The sequence below is a fragment of the Arachis ipaensis genome, chromosome B5 (genome assembly GCF_059453495.1).
Source record: "Arachis ipaensis isolate K30076 ecotype BB chromosome B5, ASM5945349v1, whole genome shotgun sequence".
NCBI classification, from domain to species: Eukaryota; Viridiplantae; Streptophyta; class Magnoliopsida; order Fabales; family Fabaceae; genus Arachis; species Arachis ipaensis.
Genome location: NC_142440.1, coordinates 14,857,282 through 14,873,509, shown reverse-complemented (window position 1 = coordinate 14,873,509; position 16,228 = coordinate 14,857,282). Strand labels below are relative to the sequence as shown.

The 16,228-nt window shown below is 30.9% G+C and overlaps 2 protein-coding genes across 2 annotated transcripts; one reads left to right on the top strand and one right to left on the bottom strand.

Moving 5' to 3' along the window:
* Positions 1–5,288: 5,288 nt before the first annotated feature.
* Positions 5,289–8,042, bottom strand: LOC107643026 (legumain). The gene is made up of 9 exons (XM_016346562.3): positions 7,411–8,042; positions 7,150–7,314; positions 6,929–7,085; positions 6,755–6,840; positions 6,478–6,677; positions 6,360–6,408; positions 6,057–6,272; positions 5,754–5,963; positions 5,289–5,673 (listed from the first exon to the last, which is right to left on the bottom strand). Exons 1-9 carry the CDS (start codon positions 7,675–7,677, stop codon positions 5,491–5,493), a joined length of 1,533 nt encoding a protein of 510 aa, XP_016202048.1. The 5' UTR covers positions 7,678–8,042; the 3' UTR covers positions 5,289–5,490.
* A 5,234-nt stretch (positions 8,043–13,276) lies between these two features.
* LOC107640208 (uncharacterized) lies at positions 13,277–15,926 on the top strand. The gene is made up of 3 exons (XM_088486806.1): positions 13,277–13,318; positions 13,433–13,590; positions 14,849–15,926. Exons 1-3 carry the CDS (start codon positions 13,277–13,279, stop codon positions 15,924–15,926), a joined length of 1,278 nt encoding a protein of 425 aa, XP_088342932.1.
* Positions 15,927–16,228: the final 302 nt, after the last annotated feature.

Below are 16,228 nucleotides of genomic sequence, written 5' to 3'. Positions count from 1 at the left end.
TAAACCACACTCAAATATGTTTAATTCCAAAGGTTACGTGTGCTGATTTTGTGAACCAAATCCGACCTATAAGCCTCAGTACATTTTTTTTATAAAATTGTATCAAAGATCTTAATTCATAGAATACAGTTCATGATGGATAATGTGATTAGTTTGAATCAAAGTATTTTTATTAAAGGAAAACTCATTAGTGACAATGTTATTATTCTCCACGAGTTTATGCACTATTTGAAGAATAAGAAATATGGTGATTTTGAGTTGGCCGTTAAACTAGACATGAGTAAAGCTTATGATCGGATAGAATGAAATTTTGTTTGGGAGACACTATGAAAATTTGATTTCTGCGAGAAATAGATTGATTGGTTGAAGGAATGCTTTACAATGGTTTCATACTTTGTTACTGTGGAAGGTCACTCACATGACTTTTTCAAGCCGACAAGAGAACTCTGATAAAGAGATCCTCTTTTTCCTATATTTTTTTATCTGTGCAGAGAGTTTGTCCCATTTGCTACACAAGGGAGAACAAAGAGGAGAGATTATTGGCTTAAGACTAAACAGGAGATGTTCGACAATCAGTCACTTATTTTTTGTTAATGATTCAATCCTATTTAGCAAAGCTATAGCCCAAACATGTCAAAATTTGTTCGAATATTGCAGGAGTATAGTGAGATCAGCAGCCAAATTGTCAACTTAAACAAATTTTTGGTGTTCTTTAGTCAAAATACTCCCCGAAAATTAAGCAACAATCTGTATGAACTCTTACAGGTGCTAAATGTGGGAACTCAGGACAAATATCTTAGACTTCCATCAGTAGTTAATAGATCAAAATGAGCTACATTTAGCTACATAGAAGATAAGGTGAATAAGAAGGTGAACTTATAAAAGAAGTATCTACTATCAGTAAGTGGAAAAGAAGTCTTAATTAAGACAATCGAAACAATAATGCCTATATATACTTTGAGTTGTTTCAAGCTCCCAGACACAATAATAGACGAAATCCAAAAAAAATAATGAGATTTTGGTGGGTCAGCGAGACAATGAAAAAAGAATGCAGTTGATCAAATGGGACACAGTTTGTAAAGAGAAAAATTAGGAAAGATTGAGATTTAAAAATTTAAAAACTTTTAATTTGGCCATGCTGGGCAAGCAAAGCTGGAGAATATTAACCAGGACCAATTCATTGATACACAATGTACTGAAGAGTAGATATTTTCCCTTTTCATCTTTTATAAATGCTCATATTGGGAATAACCCATCATGGACTTGGCGAAGCATTATAGAGGGAAGGCATGTGATAGGGAAAGGGGTTAAATGGCAAGTGGGCTTTGGTGCGCAGATTAAAATTTACGAGGATGTTTGGGGGCTCAATCATGATAAAATTTCAAGACCACAAAATCAATCCAATAACCATAATTTACAATGGGTTCATCAATTTTTATTCCCTAATGGTGATTGGAATGAGAAAGAAACTGATCAGAAATACATTATTTACTCATAATGCATTGCTTAATTACTTGCCCTCACTCTACACAAGTATGAAATTAGAGTTTCCAAATATACCTGGTGACAATCCAGAGTTCTGGAGATGGTGGATAAATGTTAATAGAGCTTTGAATTCTGGACATCAAATCAAGAAAAAGAGGACCATCATTGCAATAGCACTCTGAAAAATTTGGATTGCGAAAAACCAATAGATTTTTGAAGACAAAGTAATATAGAGTTCTGAAATTGCCATGGCTACCCAAAGAGCAGCAGAGGAGTTTTGGGGATAAATATTCAATCGGGATATACTCATTCTTGTTCACACTACTATCAATCGGGCTACTCTGAGCATACTCTTTCTTTTTCTTGTTCACACTAGTTTCATTTACTTCTAAATTAATACAAGAGTTTTTTTTTCGAGAGTTCTATTAACTTGTATTTGTTATCCTTAGCTGGACCACATATTTTATTATTAGCTTTAATAAATTTTTTTGACTTTAAAAAAAAAAACAAATTGTAGTTCATGCCTTCAGGGCTAAGTTTAGTTTAATTGGTATGATTCAATTTCAGAGTGCTATTAATACTATTTAGCATAGACATATAGCACACTATCTTCAAATTTAAAATCCCGCCATTAAGACAACTATGTTCACTAAGTATTAGTATATCACATCTGCTACACATACAAGCATTATTGTCATTTAAGTTTAATTAAGTAGACTCAACACCAACAAAAATCGTTCTCATTAAAAGAGCGTGATTATACGCGCGGGGCTTGACGTTATCGTCGTCGTCGTCTTCTTCTTCTTCGCATTCCTCCTCGTCCTTCACATTCCTTTTTTTTTCCGCGTGTTTTCTCCTCATCATCGTTCTTTTGGTGGTGCTGCATTTTTTTCCTTTTCTTCCCCTCTCTTGGGTGATTTTGCAGCATTATGAATTTCTTCTTTTTCTTTGTTTGATTTTTCTTCTCTTTTTCTTGGTTTTCTTCCTCTTAATAGAGTGAAACAAGAAGAATTATAACAAAATGAAATAAGAAGAAGATGAAGAAGTAGTAGAAGATGAGGAGAAAAAACTTTAAATTGTACAGAGCAACGAGAGCAAATGCACCTTAATTCACTCAAAAATGAACCGAAATTACATCCAGAATGAACCAAAAATTAAATTTCGAATGAACCAAAATTACTTAACGATGACAATACACAAACAACTCATTTCAAAATAAGCACAGACCAAGTGCACATTCTTTAAATATAGAATGAACCAAACTTACTTAATGATTGTGTTCGAAAACAAGCACACAAACAAAATTGAATAATAAAAAATTCACTAAAAAATGAACCGAAATAACATCCAGAATGAACCGAAAATTAAATTTTGAATGAACCGAAATTACTTAATGATGACAATACACAAACAAACTCGTTTCAAAACAAGCACAGACCAAGTGCACCTTATTTAAATCCAGAATGAAGCGAAATTACTTAATGATTGCGTTCGAAAACAAGCACACAAACAAAATTGAATCATGAACAAAAACACATCCTTGCAGCATTATGCATTTTTTATTCTTTGCTTGATTTTTTCATGCTTTTATTATTGTTAAGAAGGTAAAACAAGAAGAATTATGAGAAGAAAAAACAAGAAGGAGAAGATGAAAGAATATGATGAGGAGTTTTTTATTCTTGTTTCTTTTTCTTTTTTCTTTTTTTTTTATTTTTTCTTCTTTTTTTCTTGGTTTTATTTCTCTCAAGAGAGGATGTGAGGAGAAATAGTTTTGAGTTGTGCAGAACAACGAGACCAAATTGACTTTAATTTACTCAGAAATGAACCGAAATTACATTAAGAATGGACTGAAAATTAAATTCTGAATAAGCCAAAATTACTTAATAGTGACAATACACAAACACTCATTTTAAAACAAGTACAGACCAAGTGCACCTTATTTTAAATTCAGAATGAACCGAAATTACTTAATGATTGTGTTCGAAAACAAGCAAACAAACAAAATTAAATGATCAGAAATTCACTCAGAAATAAACCGAAATTACATCTAGAATGAACTGAAAATTAAATTTCGAATGAATCAAAATTACTTAATGATGACGATACACAAACAAACTCGTTTCAAAACAAGCACAGATCAAGTCAATTTTGAACAAAAATATATCCAAATCAATTTTGGATCGGACAATGTCATCAATATGGCAAAAATTCGATGATAACGATAACAATAACGACGATACGTATTAGAAGAAGACAATAACGATAACAATGATGATGATGATGATGATGATGATGATGGAGGAGAAGGACGAAAAGGAAGGAGGAGAAGAAATTCCAATAAGAAAAGAAGGAGAAGGAGAAGGAGGAGGAAGAGAAGGAGGTGCTGTTGGTGACGACGGTAACAAAATTGAAAAATAATGAAAAAGGAGGAGAAGAAGAAGACGTAGTATCAGGAGTGAAGAAGAATGTGCGTGCATAAATTTAAAACAAGAAGGAGGAGGAGGCGGTAGAAAAAAAAGTGCGTAAATCTAAAAGAATTAGTTAGATTTAGTTGGTTAAATTACTTGGATGTAGAGTTTTATTGTTAGTATATATATAGAGAGAAATTTCATTGTTGATATTCAATATTTTATTACATATACATTAACAAACACAGAAGCACGTCTTTAATTTTCCTGGCAAGCTTGCAATGGAACAAAATCTGGATTTCTTTGTCAATGGAAGAAAGCTTGCATGGAGATTCAAGGTCTATGTCATCCGAATTTGGATTCTCTAAAGTTTGAATTTCACTTTAGAGAGTAAAGTGTGATCTTTCACCATTTATTTTATAGTCAAGACCAAGAAAAAATATGAGAGAGAAATCATTCAAGAATGAGAGATCACACTTTACCCTCTAAAATGAAAATTCAAAATCTAGAGAATCCAAATTCACGTCATCCGGATGTGGGATAATCCAAGTAGGTTTAAGGAGAAGGATATTAACTTCATTGAGCTGGTCCTTATGGATAATAAGGTAATATTAGCATATATTGGCAGAGGAAGTTGCAACCTGTATTTTACACAACATTCATATTAATGGACTATATTTCATTATTTCTGATTCATTTTAATATTTTATTTGTTTTTTCACAGGATGGTAAGATGCAAGCCACTATACCAAAGACTTTGGTGAAGCGTTGGAAGACTGTCATTCAAGAGTTTCAAATGTATATAGGAAGTCATTTTATCGACGTTGTGGGCGCTTCTGTTTTGCGGAGAAATTTGACTATTAGTATAAAGGGCAAAAGAAAGTACTCTGATGTTATTAAGAGTTCAATTAAATCGGTTATGCCTTACCTGGTACAATGACTGATTATGGGACTTGCTAAGGTGAGGAAATCTACATTGTTATGTGCCATTGCAGGTTGTCTTAAAACAACTTCCTTTGTCCTTGCTCAATAATAAATATATTTGTATGCTTTAAGCTAAATTGAAAATTACGATTTTTTTTTCCTTTGGGTAATTTGCATCATTCAACCAAGACTTCTGGTAAGTGTTTGTGAAGCGAACAAAATCACACTTGTCTTATGGATGGTATGTTTTTTCATTAGCTGTGATTTCAATTTAACATTCTAATTGAGGTTAATCTGCTTAGTTATGATAAATTCATGCTTAAATAGATTTGTATTAACTTTCCAGACATCTAAACAAGTGTTATGGTTTTGTGTTCTTCGTATGAAAATTGATAACCCTCGTATTTATAAATTTTATGCTTTTTATATTATGATTGCGTTCTTCTTTGCCCTTTTATAACCATATCCTCATGGAAAACATATATACATTATTATTTGAATGCAGGGGCCGCTCCGTTAGTTACCCATAAAGGACGAGCCACAAATACATAAGCATAAGCTGCATAGGGAAACTATTTTTATTGATACATCTATTTATAGTTACACACAGATTTGGAAATCCACATTCCGATCCATAGTGCACCAAGAACAGAGAAGTTGGCAGTATGCAGAATCAAGCACTATAGCCTCTATTTGATGGATGTAAATCGCGAGGCTCATATCCTCCACAAGCTGCTACACAAGCCTCCTCCATGGATGCTTCAGAGACACCGCTGTTGCAAATATTCGCGAATGCCCTCATGTGTTTCATGCCGTACTGAGTCAATGATCCACAGTGACTTTCAAACACTCGAACCTGCAATCACCATCATTCACAACACAATCAGAATCCGACCCAAAAAAACAAATTGAACATGTTCTGCCTCCCGTATATACCATTGATTTTAAGCATGTCCAGTCATCAACAAGAGGCAGACCAGCATGTTCCCTCACTGATTCCAGAACTGAGGATGATTTTCCAGGTCCATACAGCAAAGTACCAATCAATTTCACACTGCCATCTATATGATTCCTGTGATTCACTGTGTCTCTAATCTCCTTCAGGGCTTGTGCCTTTTCTTCTGCTTCATGCTCCAATCTCTTGTACTGTAAACAGAGCAAAAACCAACTCGCACTGCTCATCATAAGCTGAGTTGATAGGAAAAGGAGCATTATTTTATTCTATTTTATTTTATATACCCTTTGCCACATGAAGAAAAGATCTGCATCTCTCTGGTTAACAACTTCAACAGGGGTCTGTGGTGGTAGGATGCTGTTGTTTGGAGGGAAGTTGATGGATGCAGGATCGAAGCCTTGAAAGAGAGAGAGCTTGTCAGCTTTGATTTTGGTATCACCATACTCCATCACATGAGAACCAATCGCATAGTTGTTATAATTAGAAGTCCGTTCCTTCACCTGCATAACAATACAAAGAAACCTTACTGATTATTTTATATCAATATGAATACGATGTTATAATATTATTGATAAAAAATATCTTACCGATTGATATTGTTGCTGCACGGTTTCTTTTTTAAGATTGTGAGTCTGGCTGCACACATTACATATAACAGAATTAAAATTTGAAAAGAGAGGAAGAATTAATAGAGAAGAAGAGTACCTGTCTTCCATCCAAGACACGCTGTACAAATCACCAAGACAAGTGATGTACTCTGGGGGTGGAGCAGGATCCATCCCAGGGCAATAAGTTCCCCAACTACTCTCTTCTGCATTGGATGCAGTTGTCACATAAACGTTCAAATCAGTTGGCATAATACCCTCAACGAAGCTCCCACTTTCGCAAGCTTCTATATATATAACCTACACATACATATTATTCAGTATTCACCCTTAGTTTTCAATACAACACAATGAAACATTGAGATATATTTATTTACCATCTCCTTGTAACCCTTAGCAGCATGCTTCTTCTTCAACACGTCAACAAAATCCTTCCCATACAGGTATGGCAAGTTTGGCATCCCTGATCGAACAAGCAATTACTAGCTTGAATTTTTTGGATGTGTCATATATAAATATCAAAGGAAACTAAACCAATGTGAATGACTGACCAAGGACTCCCGGGCCTCCATGATCAGAGTAGAAGAAGAATATCCTGTCATTGGGTTTGCTATCAATTACTTTGCCACTTCCACCCTTGAGTTTAGTCTTGTCCCCAAGAAGTACAGCAAACAGGTTCTCTGTTGTCACGTTCCCACCGGTGTAATCCTACAATAACATAATTAATGAGAATATTATATATGATCCATTAATTATAGTTTGAAATATATACCTTGGGGACTCCGTCATAGACATTAGGTCCCTCTGGATGGTTAATGATGACACCAGGTCTAGGGTTCAAGGGGTCAGTAGCAATGTCATCGTGCATAAACACCACTATGTTCTCTTCTTTCAGGCCATCCTTTTTAAGCAACTGGTATGCATGGCACACATCCGCCTGCAGTAGTAATTAATTGTCTAATTAACTTCATAATTACACATAATTCATCCATTCATAAGTGATTAAGGTTAGGAAGAATGAAAGAGAAGAGACCTGGTGCCTGTAATTGCCAAAGCCAGATGAACCAGCTACAAGAACCGCCCATCGGGTGCCAGCTGCTTCTTCTTCTTCTTGGTCATCAACAGGAGCGGATTCATCATCCAGCTGGGAAGGCAGCAGAATCTTGGGGTCCCAGTTGGAAGAATCCAGCAGTCTCGTGGCTTGTGCAGTGTGCAAGAACACCGCGAAGAGCATCCAGGAGGACAATAATGATATTGACATTGGCCTCTTGCTGGAAACAGAAACAGCTGAAACCGCCATTGCAGCAAAGAAGGTACAAGAGTAGTGGTGGATAGCATGAGAAAGGGGAGTGGGGGGAGCTTATAAGAACATGGTGTTGGGGTTAGAGACAAGATGCCATGCAAAAGAAGAGGTTGACACGCGTTAAGTCTTGGGACCTTCACTCACTACGCCACCAACACCTGTACTGTATATCTATATAATATTAATATAAGAGAAATGCTACTTGTTCTTTGTTGCATTGTATCACCTTAATTGACTTGTCAAAAATTTCTGCTGCTAACTTGTGTTTTCCTCTCCCCTTAGATATGTTGCCCAATAATGCTGACAAAAATTAACAGCTGATCTTGTTTGCACATTTCACAAGTTTTAACTCTAGATTACATGTTTTCAACTTGAAAATCTATCCAGCACATCACAGGAATAACGCAGGAGATAGAGCTAATTGCAATCTTTTCCTCTTATTTTCCCCCTTAATCTGAAGAAATTAAATATTTTGTCAGACTTTTAAATTTACATCAGTATTCTAAGGGACGTGAGTGTTGAAACATGAAACTAAATGAACATTTGTCTATTGTTAATGATTAAGCAGCAAGTAAAATAATTTTCTTTCTATCTAAGTAAAGCTCATTCTTTCAACTCAAATTCTAATATTTGATGCACGATTGTGTTGATTCAATTTACAATCATGCAAGTGTTAAGTATCTATATTAAAAATAAATAATGTTTGGTAACTAATAAAATTTAGTCCAAAACAATTCTAAACTTTTTATTTTTGATATTATCAATTCCCTTATGTTACTAACGCATTTCTACCAACTTCTACCAACTTTTGTTTATAACTATAAGGAGTGCTAGGGGGACAGCAACTTTTGTGATTTGTAGCCATCAAGTAACCATCAATGACGATTTTAATGGTGTGAGATTGGTTTGAGATTTCATCCAATGGTTCACTCTTTTTTGCTGGTTACATGCTGGCCAGAATTTAATAAAATTGCTGGCCCCCTAAACTTTTTCTATAACTATGATTAATGGAAGTGTTTTTGTGGATGCGTCTAATAAAAATATTTTTTTATGGTTATATCTAATAAAAATATTTTTATAAATGTATTTTCTAGATGTGTCTTTATATATATATTTAAAATATATAATTAATTATTATTATTAATAAGTTAACAAATAATATATTAGTACTCTATATTTTTTTAGATATTATTTATTTGATTGCGTCTCATTTAAATTTAATGACCATGTTTTATGAGCTCCTTTTTGGTTGAGCCATATAATAAGAATTAATGTGTAACTAATGTGGATATTTATGGAATATATATTGTATTGTATTTTTTTATAATCTATTTAATATATTAAAATTGGGTTTTTTTTTAACTAATAAAGGTGAAGTGTCAGTGAGTTTTTTTTCTCCAAAATGATACATTATTTTTTTTTCTAAATTTATTTTATAAAAATATTTTTGTTATAATTATATTACAATTAACATTTAATGAATAATACATAATTATACTAATTTAGGAAAATATTTTTATTATAATTATATAAAATCAATATTTAATACATTATTAAATTAATTATCAATCAAGAATATTTTTAATTATATTAATTTTAATTATATTGATACAATTCTGATTCTTATTCATTATACAATAATTTTATTAGTAATAAGTTACTACGTTAATGGTGACCTATTTATATTACAAATATATGATATGATATGATAATAATATGCTAATAGCTTGGGTTATTCTAATCATGATAAATTTCTTTTCAATGCATGGGTTATTTTTTTTTTGTGGCTTAATGCACGGGTTATTCTGTACTTATAAGTCTTTTTAATAATAATAATAATAATAATCTATTTTCTATTTAATTTACTAAAATTAAATTTTCTTTCCTAACTAATAAAAGTGAGGTGTGATCTTCTCATGAATTTTTTTTCTCTCCAAAATAAAAATATTATTCTTTAATATATTTATATTTATTATTTATTAATTTCTTTTATTTTTATTTCTCACATTTGTTAAAGATTTCTTTTTAATTATTGTTATTTAATTTATTTATTTTAGGTATTAATTATTAATAAGTCTCCACAATTATTTTTTAACTATTAGTATTATTGGTATATTAGTATATTTTTAGAAATATTGGAGGTGAGATATCAATTTCTCATAAAATTTTTTCTCTAAAATAAAAGCACTACTTTCAATATATTTATATTTACTCTCTTCTCAATCTATTTTAAGAAAATATCTTTTTTATAATTATATAAAAATTAATATTTAATATATTATTATACTGATTATTGTCAATCATTAAATATTTTTAATTATTCTAATTAATATATTAATTTATATAATTCTAATTCTCAATCATTATACAAGTTGATACACATACCGATACAAATTGATACTAATTATTATATTAATTGTATAATATTAATTGTCAATCATTAATATTTTTTAATTATTATTTTAATTATTATTTTAAATCAAATATAATTAGTGGCAAATTGATACGTACATTAATGGTGATAAATTGATATTGATATCAATTAATAATAATAATAATAATAATAATAATAATAATAATAATAGAAAAGATCTAAACAGCACACACATTATATTTTAAAAAAGCAAAATATATTTTTAAAAGGATTAAGATATTAATAATTAAAAATACAAAAATAAACATAATTTTATGATTCTAATTGTCATAAATATGACACTAATGTTGATAATGATAAATTGATATTGATATTAATAATTAATTTTTATAATTATTTTTGTACTACTAAAGGTTATATATAGTATTTCTTTTGTAGTTCGTGAGTCTAAATCTAAGAGTTAAAGAATTCTTTTTTTCTAATTTGTTATATATTCTTCTTTGACTGAGCAATTGTTTCTAAGGAGCTTTGTAGGTCAAGTTCAAGTCACATTTCCTCCACGCTTTCTACGTTTGTCCGAAAATATTTGAAGTGAAGCATATAATGAGATTAAATTTTCTCAATTTAGGTTCAGTTTTGAAAAATTTGCGTCAAATTTGAAGATACAATTTCAAAGATTGGTACTATATTTAAATTTTCTTCTTTTAAGTTTTTGTATTAAAAATAATTTTATAACATATTGTGATTTTTTTTAGAAATTACTAGCCTTCTGGTGCATCAATGCAATGCCAATGAGAAAGATGAAGGTCAATTTAGTTTGACAATTTTAACAAGAAGATGGTTTGAATTTGTACGGATTCTAAATGTTCGATCTTATGATGTTATTTCAGTTGGTTGTCGTTACTAGAATGACTCTAATCTATACGTATCTAAGGACTAGAATAAATTAAATATTATTTAAATAATTTAGTTCTAATATTAGTATTTGATTAAATTAGTTTTAGAGAAATTTAAATTGTTGTCTCAATTTATATATTATGACTATTCTTTTTGGACATGTTAATTTTAAATTTTTTTAATATAAAATTTCTTTTTTTTTTATTTTAAAGCTTTTTTTTTTTAATATATGTATCACCTTTTTTCATTTTATTGGTAGGATATATTTATTTATTTTGTTTAAAATTATTTAAATAAAATAAATAAATATATTCTACCAATAAAAAAACTATTGACTAAACGATCAATATATACTGGTAGCATAAATAAAAAAATTCTTATATAAAAAAGAAATAGTACATTTTTATTTTGGGAATAAAACGTAAATAATTATAATATAATGATTTTTTTAATTATTAATATTTATAATTGTTATTTTAATCATAAATTTAAAATAAAAAATAGATTAACAAAAATAATTAATAACTATATTAGAGTTGATACACTTAACATTAGATTAAGAAAAAAACGAACACATAACATGTTACTTTTTTATTAATTAAATTATTACAATTCAAATTAATTTTAATAAAATAATTTAAAATTATAATTTTAACCTTATCACTTGTATGGTATAAGTTATTGAACAATTTATTATCATGTGCATGGCACGAGTTATTAAATAATTTCTCATATGTTTTTTTCCCTCCAAAATAAAAACACTATTTTTACCTAGCTATAATTATTATTCTTTACAATTCTTTTATTTAAACACTATTATTATTTATTAATTATTTTTATTTTTATTTCTCACATTTATTAAAAATTCTTTTTCAATATTTAGATATTAATTATTGTTATTTAATTAACTTATTTTAGGTATTTAATTATTAACATTTTAAGTATTAATTATCCTCCAATTGTGAGGGTTGTTCTTATGAAATTGTTGTTTAATTGGTCTTAAATTTTTTGAAAAATTAGTCGTCAGAAGTACATTTGATGCAAATCGAAAACTTTTGGGACAAAATTGAAACAAAATAAAACTTAGAGGTATTTTTGAAATTTTTGTCAAACTTTAGGGACAAAAAGTATACTTTACCCTACAATTATCTTTAAACTATTAGTATTATTGGTATATTTTTTAAAATATTGACATATTATTAATATATATAATAAGTAATAGTAAATTTTTTTCTCATCTTTATTATTTAAAAAATTTATAATTTTGACATAGTCTTTATTCTATTTTTATTTTCTTTTTCATATCTACTGGCAACTGTCTACAATCCAATCAATAGTATCACCTATAGTAGATTATACGACGAGAAAGTATGAAAAATAAAGACCAGAATTATAAGGCTATAGAAAGTCTCATCCAAGTTTGACAAGAATAAGACGACTTACATAGAAATAGTTCTAATAGATGATAAAATTAGTTGATTCTTTTACTAAATTTTTTCAAGTAATGCTAAGTTCAGTTTATAAATAGAGTTTAATTTTGATACACTGATAGTGTAAAATATTTTACACAGTCGTGCAATCACATCTGTTCTTTTGGATGACTATTCATGCGGTCAATATGAAAGGTAGTTATTTTTACTGATGTGTCATTACGTAATTAGATACACGTGTAAAACTATGTTACACTGTCAGTGCATCAAAATTAAATTCTTAAAAATATTTGTAGTTTGTATTTTAAGTTAATTTTATAAGTATACCATTCCACAGGTTAAAGACAATTATTTTTAATAGTTTTGTAGATGTTAATAGCTTTTATATTTAATTTATTTTGTAGTGCGATAAAATTCATTGTTCAATCAAGAATTATTTGACAAAAATATTTGAGAATGAATTGGTAGAAAGGAAGGTCTATGTCTTTTCAAATTTTGAGATTGAGGAATCAAGCGGAATATATCTCCCGACTGTACACACGTGCAAACAGGGACGGATCTACTCAATAGGTAGTGGGGCAACTGCCCCAATGAGATTAAAAAAATTAATGAGTAATTCTTAAGAAAATATCCAATTTGCCCCCACAATCCAATTAATTTTGACCCCACCCTCTAAATCCCTAACATTCTCCTTCTTCCCTCTCCTTCTTCCCTTTTTTTAATTTTGTTTCTCTAATTCTCTGCTCCCGCCTCCAACCCTAATGCTTCCAGAGTTCCAGACTCTAGCAGGCAGCAGTCCAGCCCTCCAGAGTTACCATCGTCCGCTGCCACTCACCCACTCTGCCACTAACGCTTCCAGTCTCCGTCGATTTCTCCTTGCATCGCCTCAGCCCTCATGCCCACATCTGGTTCTGCCTCAGCGTTCCTTCGGCGTCTGGTTTCTTCTTCTTCTTCTTCCTCGGTCTTCACAGGTTCAATCCTCGTTTAGTTCTGTCTTCCCGTTCCTTCAGGCTTCGGCATCTGGTTCTGTCTTCACTCTTCAACAATTCAGGGTGCGGGACTGCGGGGTGCTATTTGTTCTGTCGCTGGTTCTGTAATTCTGCCGTTGGGTCTTGGCTCCTGGTCCTGGGAGCTGCTGGTTCTGCTACTGGGTGCCGCTGGTTCTGCCGCTGGGTCCTGGCTCCTAGGTGCCGCTGGTTCTGCTGCTGGGTTCTGCCTCGTGGAGTTTAGGGTTCTGCAATTCACTCTTGTCGCTTGCCCTCTTGATACAGTCGTACAGACATTCATGATTCATGAATGATAATTGTTAATTGTTTTTTGTTAATTGCCTCTTAGATTCTGCAGTTTAGTTATGTGATTTTGTCTATGTAATTGTTGTTATTGGAATTTAGAAATCAATTTTATTGCTGTTGGAATTTAGTTCATTAGTTGTTGCTATTGGAATTTAGAAATCAATTTTGTTACTATATATATGTAATGATATGCATTTTCTTTGCTTTTCATGGATCTGTTGTTGTGACAAAAAAAAGCTAATAATCCTTATTCAATATTAATGATGATTATGCAATATATGAACTTCTTGCGACTCCATGTTTTGTTCTTGTTCATGGTTCTTTGACTCTGCATTTGTTTAATTGTTGAATTGTTACATTTTTTTTCAGATAGATAGAGTTTGGTTGTAAAAGAAAACAGAGGCACTGGCTGGTTCCCCTTAGTGCAGTTTAGTCCATTAGATGTTGCTATTGAAATTTAGAAATCAATTTGAATGACACATGATTATCAATTTTGTATATATAATTTTATACTGTATTTTTTAATTTGTGTAGAATTGTGAATTATTTATATTAGTCAATTAACTTAGGTTTATAATTTTATCCTATTAGTAATGGAGAAATATTTCAAAAGAACTTCATTGTTGGAGGTTGGATCCCAAAACAATTCGTCGACCTCTTCTAACAAAATGAGGTTTTTAGAATTCGAAGTAGAGAGTCTTATAGCAGATATAGGACAACGACCAAAGATTTCAAGTTATCATCCGAATGACAGAGACAAAGTTAGATGTGCATATTTGCAAAAAGGTCCTTGTCAACCAAGAACTCATAATTTTCTGCAAACTGTTTGTGGTTATTCTTTTCGAAGATTTAATCCAAATTGGTTTGATGACTATGGCAACTGGTTAGAATATAGTATATCAAAAGATGCTATTTTTTGTCTTTGTTGTTATCTTATGAAACCTGAGACTGAAGGTGGTGATGCTTTTGTTACTAATGGATTTTCAAATTGGAAAAAAAAAAGATAGATTACAAACTCATGTTGGGATTCATGATAGTGCTCATAATCAAGCTTGGAGAAAATGTGAAGCACTTATGAAGCCAAAACAACACATCAGTGCTGCTATTGAAAAATAATCTGAGCAAGCTAAAAAGAATTATCAAATTCACTTGAAAGTCACAATTGATTGTATTAGATTTCTTTTGCGACAAGAATTGGCCTTTCGTGGTAACGATGAGACAGATGATTCTGTTAATCAAGGAAATTTTTTGGAACTTTTAAACTTTCTTGCGCAACATAATAAAGAGATTGATCGTGCTTTTAAAAATTCTCGTGGGAATCTTAAACTAAGAGCACCCTCAATTCAGAAAGATATTGTAAGAGCTGTTGCAAGTGAAACGACAAAAGTTATTGTTAATGATCTTGGGGATGAATTGTTTGTTGTTTTGATTGATGAAGCTCGCGACATATCTATTAAGGAGCAAATGTCACTTTGTTTAAAGTATGTGAACAAAGAAGGGCAAGTTAGGGAACATTTTCTTGGTCTTGTTCATGTTTCTAATATCAATGCTTTATCTCTAAAATTAGCATTGGAATCATTATTAGAAATATATAATTTAAGTTTATCAAGAATACGTGGACAAGGATATGATGGTTCAAGTAATATGCAAGGAGAAATTAATGGTTTGAAAACTTTGATATTAAAAGAAAATTCTTATGCTTTCTATGTACATTGCTTTGCCCACCAACTTCAATTAGCTCTTGTAATGGTTGGAAAAAAACAAGTTGAAATCGTTTTGCTTTTTAATTTGTTAACTAATTTGTGTAATGTTGTTGGAGTTTTGTGTAAACGAAGAGATATGCTTCGTGATAGTCAGATGATTAAGACAATTGAAGTATTACAAAGTGGAGAAATTTCTAGTGGACGTGGTTTGAATCAAGAAATGACTTTAAAAAGAGCTGGAGACACTAGATGGGGTTCACACTATGGAACTATACTTAGATTAATTTCTTTGTTTTCTTCCATGGTTAATGTTCTTGAATATGTTGAGGAAGATGGAAATAATTCAGAACAAAGAGCTGAAGCATGTCACTTATTGAATATCATTCAATCCTTTGAATTCATTTTTAACTTGCACTTGATGAAAAATATCTTGGGAGTTACTAATGAGTTATCTCAAGCGCTACAAAGGAATGACCAAGACATTGTAAATGCTATGTCATTGGTTAAAGTGTCTAAGCAACGGTTGCAAAATATAAGAGATGATGGTTAGTCTCTTTTACTTGATGAAGTTTCATTATTTTGTGACAAACATAATATTATTGTTCCAAAAATGGATGATATATTTATGTCACAAGGAAAATCAAGACGCAAAGCTCAAAAGATCTCAAATTTGCATCATTTTCAAGTTGAGATATTCTATCAAGTAGTTGATAGACAACTTCAAGAACTCAACAATCATTTTACAAAGGTGAATACTGAATTGCTTCTTTGTATAGCTTGCTTGAATCCAAGACACTCATTTTTTGCGTTTGATAAGGAGAATTGTCTATCCATTAGAATTTTCTTCCACTC

Coding starts and splice junctions, on each gene's coding strand:
- LOC107643026 (XM_016346562.3), bottom strand. CDS start 7,677: ATGGCGGTTTCAGCTGTTTCTGTTTCCAGCAAGAGGCCAATGTCAATA. Junction 7,315..7,410: donor TTGGCAATTACAGGCACCAG/GTCTCTTCTCTT, acceptor TTACTACTGCAG/GCGGATGTGTGCCATGCATA. Junction 5,964..6,056: donor TTTTCTTCATGTGGCAAAGG/GTATATAAAATA, acceptor CTCTGTTTACAG/TACAAGAGATTGGAGCATGA.
- LOC107640208 (XM_088486806.1), top strand. CDS start 13,277: ATGCCCACATCTGGTTCTGCCTCAGCGTTCCTTCGGCGTCTG. Junction 13,319..13,432: donor CAGCGTTCCTTCGGCGTCTG/GTTTCTTCTTCT, acceptor TCAACAATTCAG/GGTGCGGGACTGCGGGGTGC. Junction 13,591..14,848: donor GCCGCTGGTTCTGCTGCTGG/GTTCTGCCTCGT, acceptor TGATTGTATTAG/ATTTCTTTTGCGACAAGAAT.